The sequence below is a fragment of the Lepisosteus platostomus genome, chromosome 6 (genome assembly GCF_059453375.1).
Source record: "Lepisosteus platostomus isolate fLepPlt1 chromosome 6, fLepPlt1.hap1, whole genome shotgun sequence".
In the NCBI taxonomy this organism is placed as follows: Eukaryota; Metazoa; Chordata; class Actinopteri; order Semionotiformes; family Lepisosteidae; genus Lepisosteus; species Lepisosteus platostomus.
In genome coordinates, this window is record NC_142616.1 from 32305619 (window position 1) to 32325260 (window position 19642).

The 19642-nt window shown below is 38.3% G+C and overlaps 1 protein-coding gene across 1 annotated transcript; it reads left to right on the forward strand.

The window, feature by feature from the left end:
- The first annotated feature begins 7361 nt into the window (after positions 1-7361).
- Positions 7362-18576, forward strand: LOC148661544 (pancreatic triacylglycerol lipase-like). Its single transcript, XM_088635450.1, has 12 exons — positions 7362-7490; positions 8933-9087; positions 9336-9461; positions 10368-10502; positions 11425-11533; positions 11710-11829; positions 13000-13119; positions 15477-15595; positions 16475-16604; positions 17740-17851; positions 18092-18259; positions 18458-18576. Exons 1-12 carry the CDS (start codon positions 7442-7444, stop codon positions 18528-18530), a joined length of 1416 nt encoding a protein of 471 aa, XP_088491576.1. The 5' UTR covers positions 7362-7441; the 3' UTR covers positions 18531-18576.
- Positions 18577-19642: the final 1066 nt, after the last annotated feature.

Here is a 19642-nt window from a genome sequence, read left to right on the forward strand (position 1 = left end):
TAGTAGCTAATTGATATCAGCCAAGTGTTTCAAGAAAGAAGCCAGGGTATCAGCGTCAACAACGTGGCTGGGTAACTTGTTCTGTTCCCCAACTCTGATTGGCATACATTCATAAGAAAACGAAAATTGCCATCAATTAGTTTGAAGTCGATATTAAGAAAAATCATACCATTGTCAATAACACCACTAGCACAAATTGCGGGATTTGGCATTTACCATCAGCTTCTTCAAAGAATGATTTACAATACAGGTATATCTGCTAAATTAGATCAATTTCAGTTACCTAACACATTGTGAATGCATTATACAGTACATCCCTCAGTGTAAACTGCTCATTGCTGTTTGCGATATATTCCTTAAACAGTTGGGGACCAGATTCCAAGTGTGTGCTGGCGATGAACTAGGGTGTGCAGGTGATTTGTACAGTATTTCTCTGTAATGGCTCTTTGACACTGACAGATGCTTTACAAAAGATGTATCAAATCTACGGCAGCCAGTGCTTTCCTGTACTGCATAATAAAATGATCATGGTAGACATAATAAATGCAGAAAGATGTTTTAAAATCTGTCCCTGGCAAAGCTAACTTGACTTAGTATTCACAATGTGATCTCACATATTTGGTCAAGAGTTCCGCAGAGGCTGTGATTTGTCTGAAGATAAAATCGCCCAGCGAGTTTCACATCCGTCCTCTTTTTCTTGATTGGAATTCCCATGGCTGCACTTTGGCACTTTAGGTCTAATCCAGATAATGAACCCCATTTCCTCCTGTGGGAGAAGGGAAGCTCCATTTTGTTACCAAAATACTTTTATTACTTATTTTTTTTAGAAGGGAAGGAGAGAAGCAATACAGGAAGACTTCTATTTTACCTCCTGTAAATGAGCTTGCAATCCTCTGATAACTCCTTGGTTCAGTTTACGATCTGTGGTTTGTAAAAGTAATAATAATCTCATTTATTTTATGTAACACCTTTCACATATAGTTCAGATGGGCACATGATCCCACTAATCACAAAGTTAAAAATGGACAATTCTGCTGAAAGCTTTTACTTCTGAATGCTCAGTTTACCAGTGTCATGTTAAGATTAACCCAAATAATCATTAACATTCCAAGATCTGGGACTTCGCACGAGCAAGTGCATCCAAAAGATATGTGACACCTTAAAAGACACCAATTATGATATTAGTAATATTTCTGTGAATTCTTAGACAATGAGACAAAAAATAATTAATATTAATTAACAATTAATATTTGAAACAGTAATTTATTCAATATGACTGCAATGTCACTGTGGTGTGCATCCCATTAGTAATCCTTGGTAATCCCATTATAATCCTTACATAAAATATTTGAAGACTCTAGAAAACTTTGTAATTTTGTCACCACCCAATTCACATCTTTCAGACAATACACAGACCCTCACACTATAAACCAAATTCTGCACGGTTGCGTTGTATTATTCAAATGAACAATATTTCATATTGGTGTTGAATACCTCGGACAGTTTTTTTCCCTCACAAATGTTTTCTTTTCCAGTTCTAGGCAAAAAAAAAATGTAACTCGTAACTCTCACCAAACTGATTCTGCAATACATTTCACATGTTAAAACCTATCACTGAATCACTATAAGCAAAACAAAGATATTTTAGTTAACCAATTCCCTGATTTTCCTTGCTGCCTGGATGATTCATTGGCTTTTAATGGTACAATTACGTTTGATGAACAGTGTTTAAGATGAATAACCTGCCCCCTTGTGGCCAAATGCTGCATGTTCTTCTACTGTCACAATGGCTTGATGTTTCACCCATGCCACAATTTCTGCTTCACCTGAAGACTGAGGACCAGGTCGAACAATAACATGTCAATTCTGGCATACTCTGTGCCCTTTTCTCTATGGAAGCCCGTTTCCGCCAGGGAGTAAAAAAAAAACGCGCTATGGTATCTCAGAATTACGACTTAGTAAGTCAGAATTCCGACTTAGTATCTCAGAATTGCGACTTAGTAAGTCAGAATTCCGACTTAGTATCTCAGAATTGCGACTTAGTAAGTCAGAATTCCGACTTAGTATCTCAGAATTGCGACTTAGTAAGTCAGAATTCCGACTTAGTATCTCAGAATTGCGACTTAGCAACTCAGAATTCCGACTTAGTATCTCAGAATTGCGACTTAGCAACTCTCACATTTGTGACTTCGAAATAGCCATATTTCATTGTCTGTCCTTTTGTTATTGTAACGGATTCAGGTTCTAGGGATTGTGCCCTCGCCGCTCCCACCCTAGTTCGTGCCTCGCTGCACTGGCTCGAACCTGAGTCTTGCCAGCTGAGCTAAAGAAGACCTTCTTTTTTAAGTAAAAAAGGACATACAATGGAAATACGTAAAAAGTATGTTTCAGCTTTTATAATTGTGAATTCTTCTGGATGTGAAGTGCCTATTTCTGTATCTTATTTCATATTCTGTCTACGTAAATAAAAATTATTTTAAAAAGCCCATCGTGCACTATTCCATCCGGGTACTATGGAAGCCTCACTGGCGGAAATGGGATTCTATAAAAATTAGAGTAATTAATTTGATTTTTATCAGGGCACTGTACAGGACAAGTCTTCAGGCTTATAGATCCTATGATCCTGTACGATTCATGAAAATAGTGTAACGGAACGGCCGACATACAGGTTGTACGATCTGGTTGCAGTACACCACCCTCCCCTGCGCATAACAGGGATGCTGGCCGCCGGGGTTAAAGAAAGTGAGCCAGTGCAGCGAGGCACGAACAAGGGTGGGAGCGGCGAGGGCACAAGCCCTAGAACCCGAATCCGTTACAATAACAAAAGGACAGACAATGAAATATGGCTATTTCGAAGTCACAAATGTGAGAGTTGCTAAGTCGCAATTCTGAGATACTAAGTCGGAATTCTGAGTTGCTAAGTCGCAATTCTGAGATACTAAGTCGGAATTCTGACTTACTAAGTCGCAATTCTGAGATACTAAGTCGGAATTCTGAGTTGCTAAGTCGCAATTCTGAGATACTAAGTCGGAATTCTGAGATACTAAGTCGCAATTCTGAGATACTAAGTCGGAATTCTGAGTTGCTAAGTCGCAATTCTGAGATACTAAGTCGGAATTCTGACTTACTAAGTCGCAATTCTGAGATACTAAGTCGGAATTCTGACTTACTAAGTCGCAATTCTGAGATGCTAAGTCGCAATTCTGAGATACTAAGTCGCAATTCTGAGATACCATAGCGCGTTTTTTTTTCCTTCCTGGCGGAAACGGGCTTCCATATTTCTCTTATGATGCAACAGCAGTTTTAATGTTTTGGTATCCCTGTGTCCAAAATGCATTCACTTCAGCATTCACGTGAAGAACTACACAACATTTTGCAGGCGTTCATTAGTTTAAAAGACTATTTGAGAAGCTGTGATTTGATTTTTTTTTCCTTCCATTCAAAATTCTGAATCTTGTGGTTTACTGAAATGTGGCTTTAACTAAACATGAGAAATAACATGAGGAGCAATATCATCTAAGACGTACACATGCAGTAAAAAATAATAGAATCATTTCCAATTAAGAATTTCCAATTGCTAAGAAATAAAAGTGCTTATAATGATTAATTGAAAGCCCCTTTTGACCAATCCACAGACTCAACAATCTGAGACCTTGACAAGTATGAGATAAATTCAGTGAGGAAAGAGGACACTGTGATAACTAGCGCTTAGTATCAACAGATAATTCATAGTGAATCCATTATTTCACACATTACGAATACATTATTTTATGTGAGGTACCAACTACCACTCAGAAGGAAATACTACCAACAGACAAGGTAATACAAGCTAAAAGAAGCCTATTTTGGCAGAGATGGAGGCATTTTAACTTTAAAAACTGCTTTGTCTGTCCAGTAGTAACCAAATGCAGTGCATTTAAATATACTCAGAGTTCCTGCTCATTATTCTTTGCAGCCAAAAAATGTATATTTTAGCGTCACTCTTGTCTTTGCAATGCTGTTGTAGGGCTTTGTGGTGATCTGTTGCTACTGTGATACATTAGCAGGATTAACATTCCAACAGTAAGCCTGCAGACGAAGAACAAGCTGCCTGTCATCCAGCCCTCTGCCTGCTGTGTCTTGCACGCAATTCCAATTACAATCACAACATCAGGGAAAACCACCACCTCACACACCAAAGAGTCATGCAGGAAAGACCAGTCAGCTGACACTCGTAAACTTGCAAGCCAAGCACATGTACAGGTAGGTGGCAGAAGATGTGAAGATGTGAAGCTTTGCACAAACCTTGTTAAAAAAATCTGAAAAACACTGACCGGTTGATTTTATGTCAAACTAAACTGCACAATGTATACCTGCAATTAATTAAGGGAACTTTGTGGTGGGGAGGTGGAGCACCCAATCTCCCATCTCCTCCCCCCTCCTCGCTATTTTTAATTTATCTGTGTTTGCTTAAGTGCTCCAAATGGACTAGGAAGCCCTTGGAGGTATTTTCAAATAGGATTATCATACCACTAAACACATCTGACTCCAATAGATATATCAAAATGCTCTGAACATGTGAAACTGTCTGTTACAGGCAGATTTTTCATTATTTTGTCAGCATTCTGACTTTTTAGTTGTACAGTTAGCGTGGGGGCATTTGAAGAATTACTCTTCTAGAGTGTATAATGCCTCTTTTATTTGGTCACAAATCATGGCTGGACAAAAAACAAATGGTGGTGGGCACTGTAAAAAATCTCTCTTCTTACCTCTCAATTTTCTAATTATAATTATCTAACAATAAATCTTACTAGGCGTCAGTAAGATTTAAACTGTTCCTCTTCATGGTTGATAAAGAGAAACTATCAGGTCAAGGATTACTATAAAGGTTTTTATGTCAGGTCCCTTTTAGCTTCATCCCAGAAATGTATTACTTAAACAGTGTTTTCATGCTTAAAGGAAAACATACTGCCTCATGTTGTACTGTACACAACTGAGTTCAGTTTTCTTACCAGAGTTCACATTAAATGATTTAACATTTCTCTTCTTCAGCGGTGAAGGTTTATTATAATTATAACCAGTATATTTGCAAGATAGAAAAAACATGGTTGAATCAAGAATCCACAAAAAGATTTGTTATCAGTGGAAAGGACTAGCTTTGGATAACTGGTCAGTCGAGTAAAAAGATACAGTACTACGAATGATAAGGGAGGAGCCAGAATGTATAACAACATTTTGTTCTCCCCCGACACACCCGAAGAAGGCTCCACAGCCAAAACATTGTGTTTCTTTTCTTCTCTTTTCAGCATGGAATAAATCTTTACTTGTTACGTTGCAAAAATGAAAGTTGTTGACTTAGTAGGGCAGACTTTTTATTCCTAATTTTCTGAGGTAGCTTCAGAACTGATGATTTGTAGAAGTCGCCAAACGTCTGAGTCTTGCTCTTTTACTACAGAGTAACAGCACTGCTTAGGAAATTCATTTGAAATGGTTAATTATTCAGCACTTTTATGGTGAAGCTTCAGGTGTATTTTTTTCAGTGTTCAGTAGCTTACATAACCTGCATAAATATAGGAGGTGGACTGTTGAACTGCAATACATTTCCATCCCAAGGCTGTGGATGTTTGCTTAATATCTGTGTCAATATGCTGAAAAGCCAGTGGTGTTTTTCCCACAACATTCATTCTACATGAGGAGGCATGTTTTTGAAAACCAGCGGCAACTAATAAGAAAAGATATTGATTACATAAACCATTGTACAAAGACACCACACACATTTTATAGTCTTTACTTAGGTGTTGCTTATCTGTACAGTAGCTCTTTTTGTTGCCATATATTTTCAATTTCATTCTACCAACTGACTGAGATGCTTGACCTACAATAAGTGTATTAAGTGAATATCGCAGAAAGCTCTTGCAACACTAATCTATATGTTTAAAGAATGTCTTAAAAATATAGTTTAAAAAGCCCATTGTGTTGTAGGAGTGTGGTGAGTGCTTGGCTTACTTTGATGAGGCAGACTGTGTAATTCTTAAAATATCAATGTAATGTGTAATAAGTGCGGCTCATCTAACAGTTCGCAGGACACAGTGCAGTCCATAAGTATTTGGACAGTGACACAATTTTTGCTGTTTTGGCTCTGTACTCCAGCACATTGAATTTGAAATACAACAATGACTATGAGGTTAAAGTGCAGAATGTCAGCTTTAATCCGAGGGTATTTATGTCCATATTGTGTGAACCATGTAGGAATCACAGCCCTTTTTATACATAGTCCCCCCATTTCATGGGATTAAAAGTAATTGGACAAATGGCTGCTCAGTTGTTTCTTGGCTAGCTGTGTGTTGTTGCATCATTAGTTCATGCACAAGAGGGCTAACAAAAGATCTAGAGTTGATTCTAGATGTGTCTTTTACATTTGGAGTTTTTCTCTATATCGTATTTCACTTTGTTTGTGTAGTCTGACTAGTCTGCCAAATATAGCAGAGGTCTTCATTGCAAGTTTTTTTTGTACCTAGTTCAGACAGGTACTGAGGTGCCAAGCCATGCAGAGCCTTAAGGGTGAGCATGAGGATTTCAAAGTCTACACGGAATTTGACCAGAAGCCAGTGCAAGGACTCGAGGATAGGAGTAATGTGAACACTTGCACTAGACCTGGTCAGGATTCTGGCTGCTGAATTTTGGACATGCTGCAGTTTGTTCATAGTAGAATTAGATACCCCAGCGAGTAGAGCACTACAGTAGTCAATTCGAGAGAACCCAAATGTGTTGATCAGCTTTTCAGATACAGTTATTGATAGCATAGGGTGTAGTCTAGCGATGAGGTGAAGAAAAAAAAAGTTTTGATAGTATGCTGCACATGTGGGTCAAATGTTAAGCCAGAATTGAATATAACCCCAAGGTTTTTCAATATTGATTGAAGCTCAAGTACAGAACCATCTACAGATAGGGTTACAGGACTGGCTTTACAAAGTTGACGGGGGGTGCCAATAAGCATGTTCAGATTATCTCAGCTTGCGAACATGGTTTAGATAATAGTTCTCGCTGTGTTAAAGACCTTTGCCTTAACTATAAAAGTTTTTCCTGAGCCCAACCTCATGGCATTTCCTTTAGCAGACAAAAGCAATGTAAAAGTGATCATACAAAAAGGATTCCTTCTTTAGGATTTCCATCTCAGTGGAACTCTTTGACAACCTCTGAGAAACCTCCCGATGCTTTGCTTGATGTATTAGACATTATCATGGATTAGCTGCACCTACTGTTCATCACCTGCTTCCTTCCCAGCTATAATCATGTACAGTACATGTGACTTATAACAGGATCTTATATAAAGGAAAGGGAATATTATTTTATTCTAACAGCAGAATTCAAGGTAAGCGATGACTGATTTATACTTTGTACAGGAATGTCTTTGATAGCCCTAGAAATTACGAATATGAGAACAATGATGTTTGTTTTTTAGATGTTGCTATCCTGTGTTGCTGTCCTGTTTTTCCTTGGCACCGTACGCAGTAAGTCTAGTTTTTGGATGCAGTTATTGTAAGTAATAATGGTGTCTGCATTATTTAACAGCAACAAATTGGTGTCACATGCAAAAATGTATCCCTTAGCCTCACAATGTTGGGAGAGCGATTCTTGATAATTCTGATATTTTTAAACAAATGCTCAAAACATGGAATTGGGCTGCATCAAAGAAATATTTATCAAATTATTTATATTATAATTAAATTAAATACATCTTAGTAGTGTAAGCATACACTGGCTGAAATATTATTTTTTGTACATTATAGAAAGTAGAAGTAACCTTTGTGTCAAGGCTAAGTAGATTTTACTTTTGTGGATCATAGTATACTAAGCGTCAAAGAAACATACCTATTTTTTTAGAATAATAAAGTCTTTGAATTTTGTGTACTGGTTAAATGCTATCGGTGTTATTAGGTTCATTCCTACCTGACATACAATTGATGACAGCAAAGGAACAGGTAAAGGTTTATTCCATGCTGAAAAGAAAAGGAATTAAAAAAAAGAAAAGGTTTATTTCAGCATGGTACAGTTAAACCTTAAGCTGTTCCTTTGCAGCCTACGCATGCTGACGCAGCTCCCTACTTGAACTCCTTCAATTAAGTAACTGTTGGATGAGCATTAAAGAAATTAAATTAATGTGAATTGAGTGGGTACATGTGATTGTAATGTGATGATTGTGAAGTCTGGCAAGACTGAAAAAAAAACAGAATATGGTGCTACTCAAGGGAATGCTGCCTTCATACCATTATTATATTAGAGCAATTCTTCAGGTAGACTCGCCAGCAGTGAAGGCAAGATCTCTTGAGCATTGTTTTGTGGAGACCACCCTGAAGGACATCAGCAAGCACAATGCAGACGTGTTGAAAAATACGCTAATTGTTGTCTACGTCAGATAAATTGATGAGGAGGTCCAACTGTGATGATCAGAGCAAAAATGTCTATTTTCAACTGACCTCCTGACTGCAACGCACTAAATTGGTCAAGACCTTTGACTTCACCCACTGTAGGCTCTTCCTGATGTAGCAATGTGAACATGTCCTCATTCGTCCTTCTCACTTACCCTGAGATATGAGAATGCAATAGTCCATGGTTGACCTGCTTTCCAGAACTGAGCCCTTTAGAACTGTGATATGAGCCGGGACAACGGGACATCTTCCTGCAGTGTGCTTATTGACAGGCACACGCTTGTCCAGGTGTCCCTGAGTGGTGTCACATTGGCAAATACATTGAACATGAGCAACAAACAGTGAGCAGAGATTTTAGATCATTTGAAAGTCTGAATGTCTGAGAAATTTACGATTGATTTACTTGCTTAAAGGCTTTAGTGAAAACTAGCTCTTAAACACCAATGAAAAGACTTGCAAATCTAATGTTCCGCACAAGGTTATATTTTGCTCAAGGCTGCTTGCTGTGTCTTCCATTACGACAGCGGCTGAAGTCTGCTATGGCAGGCTAGGCTGCTTCACAGATGACATGCCCTGGGCTGGCACAGCAGAGAGGCCCATCGCTAAGTTACCCTGGAGTCCAGAGAAGATTGGCGCCCGCTTCCTCCTTTACACCAGGCAGAACCCAAACAATCACCAGGTAAGCAGACAAGGCAAAGACCGACAGGGCCGGGTCCAGAGAACATACTACTCTACTGTATTACATGCAAGTGAATACACTCTTAACACAAACCTTAAAACTTTCCCCAGACAAGACAATGAACAACGGGCCTTAATCGTCATTATAATAGATAGAGATGAAAAAGCAAGAGCCATGCTTTTTTGTTTCTAAAATATTACTGCTATGTCATTAAACCTATGGCAATTTGTTCATCTTCATTTCTGCAGGAAATTACAGCTGACAAAGTAGAGACTATTCTGGCATCAAACTACAGGGGAAACAGGACGACACGCATCATCACCCATGGATACATTGATAAAGGAGATGAAAACTGGCTGATTGACATGTGTAAAGTATGTTGGAGTCACCCTTTCTTATTGGTGCACATATACCTACACCACACACATCACACAACTAATTAGTAAAATTAATTGGAATCCTGGCAAGTCAATTCATTTAATTCAATGCTAATTCCTTTGGCTGCTCTATACAAATTATTTAAAGCTACTTTAAACCATGTGTATTCCATTCCCTTGGCATTGCCACTCTAAATCCTGCCTTTAGTCCAACACATTCTACAGTTTTCAATTAAAAGAGATGCATGCACAGCACAATGGATAATGTAATACAGGTCCAAAATCACAGGAGAAAGAATGTAATGATTTTTCTGTAGTATTTATTAGCTCAAATTATGTAACATATACAGCAGAGATCATTTAATTCTCTTTTTATGAATCATCGGCTTTACAAGGTTTGCACCATACAGTCCTGAAGACCTTGCCTGCCACACTAAAGTCATTAAGCCATTCTATACAGTATGTGCATTCTATAGGTGGCTGAAACACCCATTCTCTTTTCTAATAAGCCAGAGGATTAAACCCGTGACAAGCTTGGCTGAGGTAGTATGAAAATTCTATGGTAGCGATACTGCTGAAAAGGACTGAGAAAGAAAAGTCCTGTGGAGAGAGAGCTCAGCCACTGAAACAGCAAAAGGTTCTAATCCTAGAGCGTGAAGGAACTCAATGCACATTCTTAAGAGGAGTCAAGAAAAATAAAAGCTGTCCGACTCATATGAACCTTGGAGGCAGTCAAATGGAAAAAGTTTTAGCATCAATATGAAAGTATCCTGAACCCAGCCATCTACTTTGGTTTTAGAAATATAAGACACACCAGTACATTAGGCCATTCCAAAACCCTCCCCATTAGCAATGACAAGTTTCTCTCCAGTTTGCTCATTTATTGAATCTGCATGGTTATAGCTGATGCTGCAAATAGAAGATATAAACTGCATCTGTGTAGACTGGAAGAAAGGAGGGAGAACCCTGTACACACAAAGTGCTCAGAACATCCGAGTGATTGGAGCGCAGATGGCTGACATGGTTACAACATTTCAGGTAAATAGAAAATCCACACGATTTGATATACGGAACATTAGTCCAAATAATCTTGCAGGACTTGGATTTAGTTGAAATTCTAGCAGCTGAATTCTGAACATACTGAAGCCTGCTGATAACATGCTTTGAAAAATGCACTACTGTAACCCAATCTAAGAAAACAAATTTATGAAGTAGTTTCTCGGTATCTGACAGGGACAACACAAGTCATTAACGGGGAATATTATGCAGGTGAAAAAAGCACCTAAGTAATATTTCTGACATTCGTTTCTAATGTTAAACTGGGGTTGAAATAAGGTTTTCCATAGGTAGGCAGTAATACATAATTTTGTAAATGGGGAATTTCAGTAAGCCATTGACAAAAAATCTTGATAAAGGAATAAAATAATGTTCTTAACATTTAGATAAGATAGCAGATCTTGACACAGTCAAGTGGGCTAAACAGCTCACTCCAAGCAAATAGCCCTCAAATGTCTTGTTAGTGCTAATTTGTACTTCACTATTTAGAGGGTATTGGAACTAAGACTTTCACTCTTGTAAAACAATTTCAACATTATCTCTGGGTTGCACTTTTTTTTTTAAAACTTTTATTTTTAAATAAAAAAACATGAAAGAACACTTTTCTAAGAAGTTCAAAATATTTGGATTTAAAAAGGACTCAGAAAGCCAAAACCCATGTTACTAGAGAGAGAAATGCCTTGCTAGCATTCTTCTGAAGATCACCGAAAAACCTCACAAGCATTTTGGATAGTTTAAATACATTTTAGAGGAGAAGAAATTGTTTCAAAACCTTAATACTATCTTTAAACAGGTGCAACCAGAGTTCGGTGTGGAACATTTCCACAATTATCCCATTAGGTGATCATTTTGGAGGACACTAGTACAACCTGTTAAATAATTATATGCTTATGTTTATAAACAGACCAACTTTAAGCAGAAGCCAGCTGACTTTCATATAATCGGACACAGTCTAGGGGCACATGCTGCTGGTGAAGCAGGCCGAAGACTCAAAGGTCTTGGTAGAATCACTGGTAGGTACTCAGCAAGCAACTGTATTTTAAATGGCATTTTTAAGAATATATTTGTTTTCCTACTTAAAGTCATGCTCAAAACAAATTTTATAACCCACATCAATACGAGCTTTTCGTTATAGTCCAAGCCCTTCAAACACAAGGGAACACTAAACTATTGTTTTATTGACTTCCAGGTCTTGATCCTGCAGAGCCGTACTTTCAGGGAACTCCCATCTTGGTCCGACTGGACCCTAGTGATGCAGTTTTTGTTGACGTGATTCACACAGATTCACTTCCCATGCTTCCTTATGTTGGTAAGGTTGAAATTTAGGCCAACACTTGGCAGACACCAGAAACTCCAACTGTAGCTCAAATTGTATGAACTTGAGTCATGTTTTCTAGAGTTCCAACAATCAAAATGAAAAAAAGCCCACAATAATAATGCAGGATTGTCTGCAATATATATCTTTCTTTTTGTTTATTCAGTCATATTCCCTGAATGCTGAACCTTATTTTTAACAAGAGTTTAGAATACTTAGAACAGGTACAAACAACACAAAAAGGTTTCTGAAGTACTTAACTGGTATATACTTGTACACACTGGATTTTGAAAGTCAGTGCATTGAGAATGAAACCTGTCTGAGTGGTAAAAGTGTTTTTCATGACTGCCAGCAAGCAGAGAGAATGTTAGTAAAAAGCTTTTTTCAAACCTTTGATTCTTACCAGAAGAGGACAGAATGTTAGAACGAGGAGAATGAGTTTCCTCCTCTAAAGCAACTGTTATTATTATGTTGACTATGTTGGCCTATATCCTGGTACAATAAGGCTAAGGAGTAGGAAAAAAGTGAAATAATAAGAACAAATGAGAATACAGTAGACAAGGATTTTGAATTTTGTTCACTATTCTTTGTTGCTGAAGGCTTGTTATCCGGATATACTGTAGGGTCACAGTAAACAGTGTGAAGAACATGGAATTCTGTGGAGACTCAGATGAAACATTCAGATTTGATCTCAAAGGAATACTGAATTATTTCCACACTGTGCTATACTGTACCTCATTCAGCCTAAAGGAGTATTTTTAGAAGATAATTCTGTTGGAAAGGTGACTTTTAAGAAATACCAACATGAATAGGGATGTCACCTGAGGATCCTGTCTAAATTCCAGTCTGGGTTTGCACAAGACAAGACTTGCCCACCTGAACTTTTATGCTTTTTTCACCTGCTGAAGTAATCTGTCCCATTTCCACCTGATTGGTTGTGCAGGGAGCTGCTGGCACACAATGGCTGCCAAATATCATCTATGCAGGTGCTGCACCACAGTGGTAAATATAATCCTCCTATGTGTAAAGCATATAGCGATCCTTTATGATACCACCATACAAATGCAAAGAATTATTATCATATAAAACATGGTACAAGGGAGAAACATACAACAATGTTATACATATTCTCGCCAAAATGACTTGCTGTTGACTCTCTGGCAGGAATGGGAATGGCGCAGGCTGTGGGTCATCTTGACTTCTACCCCAACGGAGGGGAACACATGCCAGGCTGTGACAAGAATGTCATTTCTCAGATAATTGACATAGATGGGATTTGGGAAGGTTGGTATTTCATTTCAACTGGTTTGAGTAGCCGTTTAAGCCTTTAGTTTGTCTCAATATTACTTATGTAAGAGGTCTACATAACATAAGAGTGTTCCAATGTTATCACTCACCAAGACGCTCAACAGTGTAGATGCAAGGGCTGGTCTTTTTGTGTAATAGATTTGCCTGCTTCTTGCATTTGGGTGCATGGGAAGTGACTGAGAGATTGTGGATTGAATCTCTGGTCCAACTACACATTCTACTGGATATAACAGCTTTACTGTCTACTTTGTTCAGCAATTTCTATAAAATGCAGTCATAATTAAGGAAATATGAGTTATTAACAGACCCCTAGCTTGAATATTTCAGAGGACATAAGGAGAAACTACATGGAAGTGCATTTAAAATAGAGAACAGGAGGGCACCTTTTACACAGGGGGTTGTGGTGGTATGAAAGAAGCTACAAAGACAAAGTTCAAGTTGATACCGTCTCTTCTTTCAAGATTAGCTAATAACTACCAAACAGGCAACTAGCTCTTACTCAAAAATGGGAGCATAACCCACAGAAGGGAGAATTTCAGAAGTAATATCATTTGTTATATGTAAAAGTTTGGAAATTATAGTTATTACAACTTAGGAAATTACAGCTTAATCAGAAGAATATTTTAGCTTTTAATAAGGGAAGGTGCTGTCTCACTAGCTTGCTATCATTCTTCAAACAAGCAAGAACAATAGGCAAAGCTAAAGCATTCATATGGCAGACTTACATTAATGAAGTCACCACAAAAGATGTATTCACAGCAGCCATATCACCCTGCAACTCACAACTGGCAACCCACTGAAGCTAAGCAGGTGTGAGCCTGGTCAGTACCTGGATGGGAGACCTCCTGGGAAAAACTAAGGTTGCTGCTGGAAGAGGTGTTAGTGGGGCCAGCAGGGGGCGCTCACCCTGCGGTCCATGTGGGTCCTAATGCCCCAGTATAGTGACGGGGACACTATACTGTAAACAGGCGCCGTCCTTCGGATGAGACGTAAAACCGAGGTCCTGACTCTCTGTGGTCATTAAAAATCCCAGAGCGCTTCTCGAAAAGAGTAGGGGTGTAACCCCGGTGTCCTGGCCAAATTTCCCCCCTGGCCTTTACCCCATCATGGCCTCCTAATAATCCCCCTCTATGAATTGGCTACATTACTCTGCTCTCCTCCCCACTGATAGCTGATGTGTGGTGAGCGTTCTGGCGCACTATGGCTGCCGTCGCATCATCCAGGTGGGGCTGCACATTGGTGGTGGTGGAGGGGAGTCCCCATTACCTGTAAAGCGCTTTGAGTGGAGTGTCCAGAAAAGCGCTATATAAGTGTAAGCAATTATTATTATAATTATTATTCTCTACATAAAAAACAAGGGAACCGATGTTCTGTGTGCATACTGTATGGATCAAGAAATGGTTAACAAACAGTTCACCATTTTAAATGTAATTTTAAAATACACAACAAGATGAAAGCAGTGGTGTGATGCAGGGATCTAATTCAGACTCATTATTCATCCTGATCTATAGCAAAGATTCTGATGTGCAGTTCTTAGCAAGCTAGTTAAATTTGCAGATGATATATGGAGTATGACAAAATAGAAATTCAGGATAAAGCAATTACAAAAAGACTTAAAGTTGAGGACTGGGCAGACACATGACAAAATAAATTTAGCATGCGTAAATGCAAAGTAATCCATGTCAAAAGTAGCAACATACACTATAGATATTACATGGGTGGTCCTGATTTGCAGGAAAACACGTGAATGAGCTCTGTGTGTTGATGGAGATTCTTCTGTCCTTATCAAGACTTAGACTTGGGCAGAAGGAATGTGAATTTAAATACAGGGAAGTTGTGCCTAAGATTTACAATGCACTAGTGAGATAGTAGAATATTGTGCTCAGTTTTAGTCACCACACCGCAACAAGTATATTATAGCCTTAGAAAGAGTTTAAAGAAGAGCAATAAAAATGATAGGGGCTATCTTAGGGGACTGCAGTATACAGACAGGTTAAGGGAGAGTAATCCTTTCACTCTAGAACAAAGCTGATTGACAAGACCTTTGATTCAAGTATATAATATCCTAAGGGGTATATATAGCATTAATCTAAGGAACTATTTTACCTTTAGTTGGAAAAAAAAGAGAGAAGAAACCTCTTCTTTTACACATGTAGTTGGTATGTGGAGCATGCTTGCTTGCCATGTGGTGGAAACCCAAACTTTGAGCATTTGGAAAGTATGCTAGGGAGTTCTAGACTAAAACAACATGTAAGGCTGATCTCACCCTTTCTTCATTTTATCATCATCTGAGGTCTTACAAGTACTATATATTTTTTTCTGTCTCTTGCCAGGAACCCGGGACTTTGTGGCCTGCAATCATCTGAGGTCTTACAAGTACTATTCGGACAGCATCTTAAACCCAGAGGGCTTCCTCGGATACCCTTGTAATGACGATGAGGCATTTAAATCTGTAAGCGATTTGTCTTCACCTGACAATCTAATAGATTTTGTCCTTTGTCTTTAAGAACGAAAGCTTTAGAATTTGCACTGCATGGATTCACTGTAGTAGATACATTAGAAATTGACCTCCTGCAGTGCAAGCATCTACAACTAACCTGTACCTATGTCAGACTTGTAAAACCACTGGAGCTGTTCTGCATTCAACATTTCAATCGTTTTAACTACATAACTGAAAGGGATGGCTTTTCTACAGCATGCAGTCAAGCTGGGCTTGTGTTTACCAGAATCAGCTCATTATTGACATTACGACCAGTTTTACAATATCAGATGCTGCTGCTTTAAAAAGACCTACAAAACCTACACGTACACTGGCCCTCCAGAACCAGGATTGCCCACCTGTGAATTGTGTCTTGGACAACATACAAATGTTGATAGTTTTTCTATAGTTGTCACTGAATATTAGCAACTACAGATGCTCATTTGGTTGATGTTGGAACCTGTTTTTTTGCCACTCCATATCTGAATATTTGAATCCTTTCAAATTTATCTCTGTAATGTAACCATAGTGTGATTCCAAAACAAATGTTAAAACTCTTTAGCATCTATGTTGGAAGTGACAAATATCTTTAATATGAAATCACACCCTTGGAATTGTTGAACTGCCAGCACAATTCCTTATTGTATCAGTAACTGTCCATACGACTGCTCAAAATGTATATGAAACACTAAAAGGAAGAAAGGCTGAGTATACTGTATACCAATAATCCCCTGGATACACTGCTTTCAAAAGATAAACCAGAAATGTGAACCAAGGAAAAGTGGAGAGAATAACCAGGATAAGAAACAGACACAGTTACTAACTGTTTATGATCTCTTCCTCCCCATTCAGGGTTCCTGCTTTCCCTGCCCCCAGAATGGGTGCCCTTTCATGGGTCATCATGCAAATGAGTTCCATGTACCAAAAGGTGCAGAAAAGTTGAAGTTCTATTTAAACACTGGAGATGCCCGGCCTTTTGGACGTATGTACTCCTACACAGAGGAACTACAAACATCTACTTTTAAGGACTTTTCACCCTGAAGCAATAATGTACAACTCTAACATTTTTCTAATTAGTTTAATCATCAACTGTTTTACATCTGTAAACATAAACAGTGAGAAGTTTAATCTTATACTTTAATCTAGAAATTAGTACAGCTGTGCATGGGTATCAATCGCTTATTGTCAAATGTCAAATTACAAAATACCTGGCCTCTTTCAGGCTAATGTGAATAACGTGTCTATACTGCATTTTCACAGGTGAAGGCTAGGTGTGAGTATGCAAGTATAACAAAGATTAGAATCATTCCTTTAATTCATCATTCAGTTCTGTGTAATGGTTCCCCATATCAACGACAACAATTTGGCTTTCAACTGGTCATCTTGGTTTACACGGGGAAAAGAGTGCACCAGATGCTAACTGTATGTCAAATGCAATGATATTTATTATGTTTGGAGTACCAAACCAGTTGGTCTTTCCTGGTGCAATTTTGAAACAGTTTTGGCTCTTGAAGAAATTGGACAAGTTTCAATTCAATCAGTGCTAGGTGTTCTTAAGAAAAGATTTTGAAAGGGATTTCAAAAACACAAGTTAGGCTGACATGTATGTAGATTGATGCAGGACCCCAGTTCTTGTCATAAGATAAATGCTTTATCTGTTCCAGTGTCCCTTGACTGGTATGATGTGGCTAGGCATCCTCGTGTCTCACATGAGCAGTTTGAAAAATAGGAAGAAATGAAAATCCTCATCACTGTAGGCTTGTGCTACGTAAAGTCCAAATGGTCTTCATCAAGATAACAGTAGATCCCCCACCATCCCCGTGGTTCTCCTCATAGGTCAAACCTTTCACAGACTGAACTCTTCTTTGAATGACATGTTTAACAACTGTCCAAGCATCTGTTTTATTTACAATTTAAAGCATGGGTTGCAGAAATGAGGTTTGGGCATACTAGTGATGCAGTATATAAACTTATTTTCATTAAAATCTAAGTAAGAAATAGCCTTGGATGTAAATCGATAACCGCAAGAGGATACTGTCAAGTCAGGCTCCAACAGCCACGGGTTGTCTGTATCTTTTATTTGACTTAAAATTCCTTCCTTCCTTCCTTCAATACAGGGTGGCAGTATAAAGTGACAGTCACAGTCACAGGTGACAGAGCCGTTGCAGGCTACATTATGGTATCTGTATTTGGGACAAATGGGAATACAAAACAATATCAGATTATGAAGTAAGTACAGTTATTATGAAATATTCCACTCATATTAGCTTGATTAATGATATGTTTGAGTAATTCTATGTATTAGAAACATGCCAAGATGTCAGCTCTGGTAAGCCTTTCCTTGCTCCACTGAGTTTAAATATGGACAAGAGCCACCATTAAGCACCCTAACATCAGTGGCTGCTACAAACATACCAGTTTCACATGGTACTGTACACAGAAACGTGTTAATCTGGAATCTCTCCGCAGGGGAACTCTTCGTCCAGGAAGAACATACATTGGTTTTATTGATACAGAGTTGGACGTGGGTGACGTTACTAAAGTAAAGTTCCTCTGGAGTAACAGTCAAATCAATCCTCTGCTGCCTACATTTGGAGGTGAAACAGTGGTTGTGCAGAGAGGAAAAGACGGGAAAATGTACGTACAGTGCTAATACTGAAACACAAAAGATATAAAGTATATTGCCTTCCATAGACAATAAGCATTTTGTAGTCTGAAGTCCTTTTTAATTTTAAACTGTATTTTTAAAACTGCTAAACACAAGAGGGCAGTGTTGCAACACATAATAATACTTTTTATATGACCACTTGACATTCTGTCTCTGTTGCACTGCAGGTTCCAGTTTTGTGGGAGAGGACAAGTGCGAAAAGATATCCTTCAAACCCTGGATGCTTGCACATTTCTGTAAGAGCTAACGCCATTCAAAATACTCAAAATAAAGTCTTATTCAAGCACTTGAGTTTGTCATTTACTTTTGCTCTGAACCAGTGGTGGAAGTGGGTCTGAATGACCCAAAAAAGAATAGTGGAGGTGAAAATAAAAACACAGGACAGGTTCTAAATGAAAGGAGCAGACAGCTACTACAGCAGATAGATATACACTGACAAATTCAGTATTATAGGGGGTCTCTCTCACAAACACTTAAAAGTGGATTTCATATTCTTCCATGGTTGTGTTAACATTATTGAATGCATTTGTATATTGTTAATTACCCACTCTTTAACCTTCCGTTTAATACAAATAAGAAAAAACAGGATCTTGCCATATGCGAGTACATTTCACACAAGAAGAACATCCCACACATTTGTTTTGAAAATGAAACAAAATCAGGAAACTACAAACACCTTCTGAGCAAAACAATTACCAACAACACTAATATACTGCAGGTTACTGGTTAGAAGTCCAACCAGCAAGAGGCTCTGAAACAACAATAATTTTCATCTCCACTAATTTGTCCTGACTGTGTACCTGTGTACTGTGAACAAATTCCACACATTCTTAAGGATGGAACAGCTGCTTTGCATATCCTGATAACAGTATCAGGATATGAAGGCTCCACGGCCGAAACGTTGTGTTCTCTTTCTTCTTTTTTTCAGCATGGAATAAACCTATTACTTGTTCCTATGTAAGATAACTATGACACAACAGCAATCTAATTTTTATTGTGATTAACAACTCAGCATTGAAGACAGGAGCCTTCAGTCCTGGACCCTGTCTCATGCATTGAGAAATCACCTGGTTTGTAAAGAACAGGACCACTTTTGAGTTATTAAAAATGTTTTTGTTCAGTTGGGGGAATTCTGGTCCTAGAGTGCTTTTACTGATCGCAGCTGAATATTTCTAGGCCTTTATGAATCCTGCTGGGCAGGAGCAGTGTTGGAACCCCAGATTTAATAAATAGCAATGGAAAAAACACGACAGGTTCCATGCTTCCGATTCTAATCTGTAAGTTAAATTTCACTAACACAACTATTTATAAATGGATTATCTATTTTGTTAGAATAGGTTAACATGAAATTT

Coding starts and splice junctions, on each gene's coding strand:
- LOC148661544 (XM_088635450.1), top strand. CDS start 7,442: ATGTTGCTATCCTGTGTTGCTGTCCTGTTTTTCCTTGGCACCGTACGC. Junction 9,462..10,367: donor GGCTGATTGACATGTGTAAA/GTATGTTGGAGT, acceptor GCATGGTTATAG/CTGATGCTGCAAATAGAAGA. Junction 11,830..12,999: donor TCCCATGCTTCCTTATGTTG/GTAAGGTTGAAA, acceptor ACTCTCTGGCAG/GAATGGGAATGGCGCAGGCT.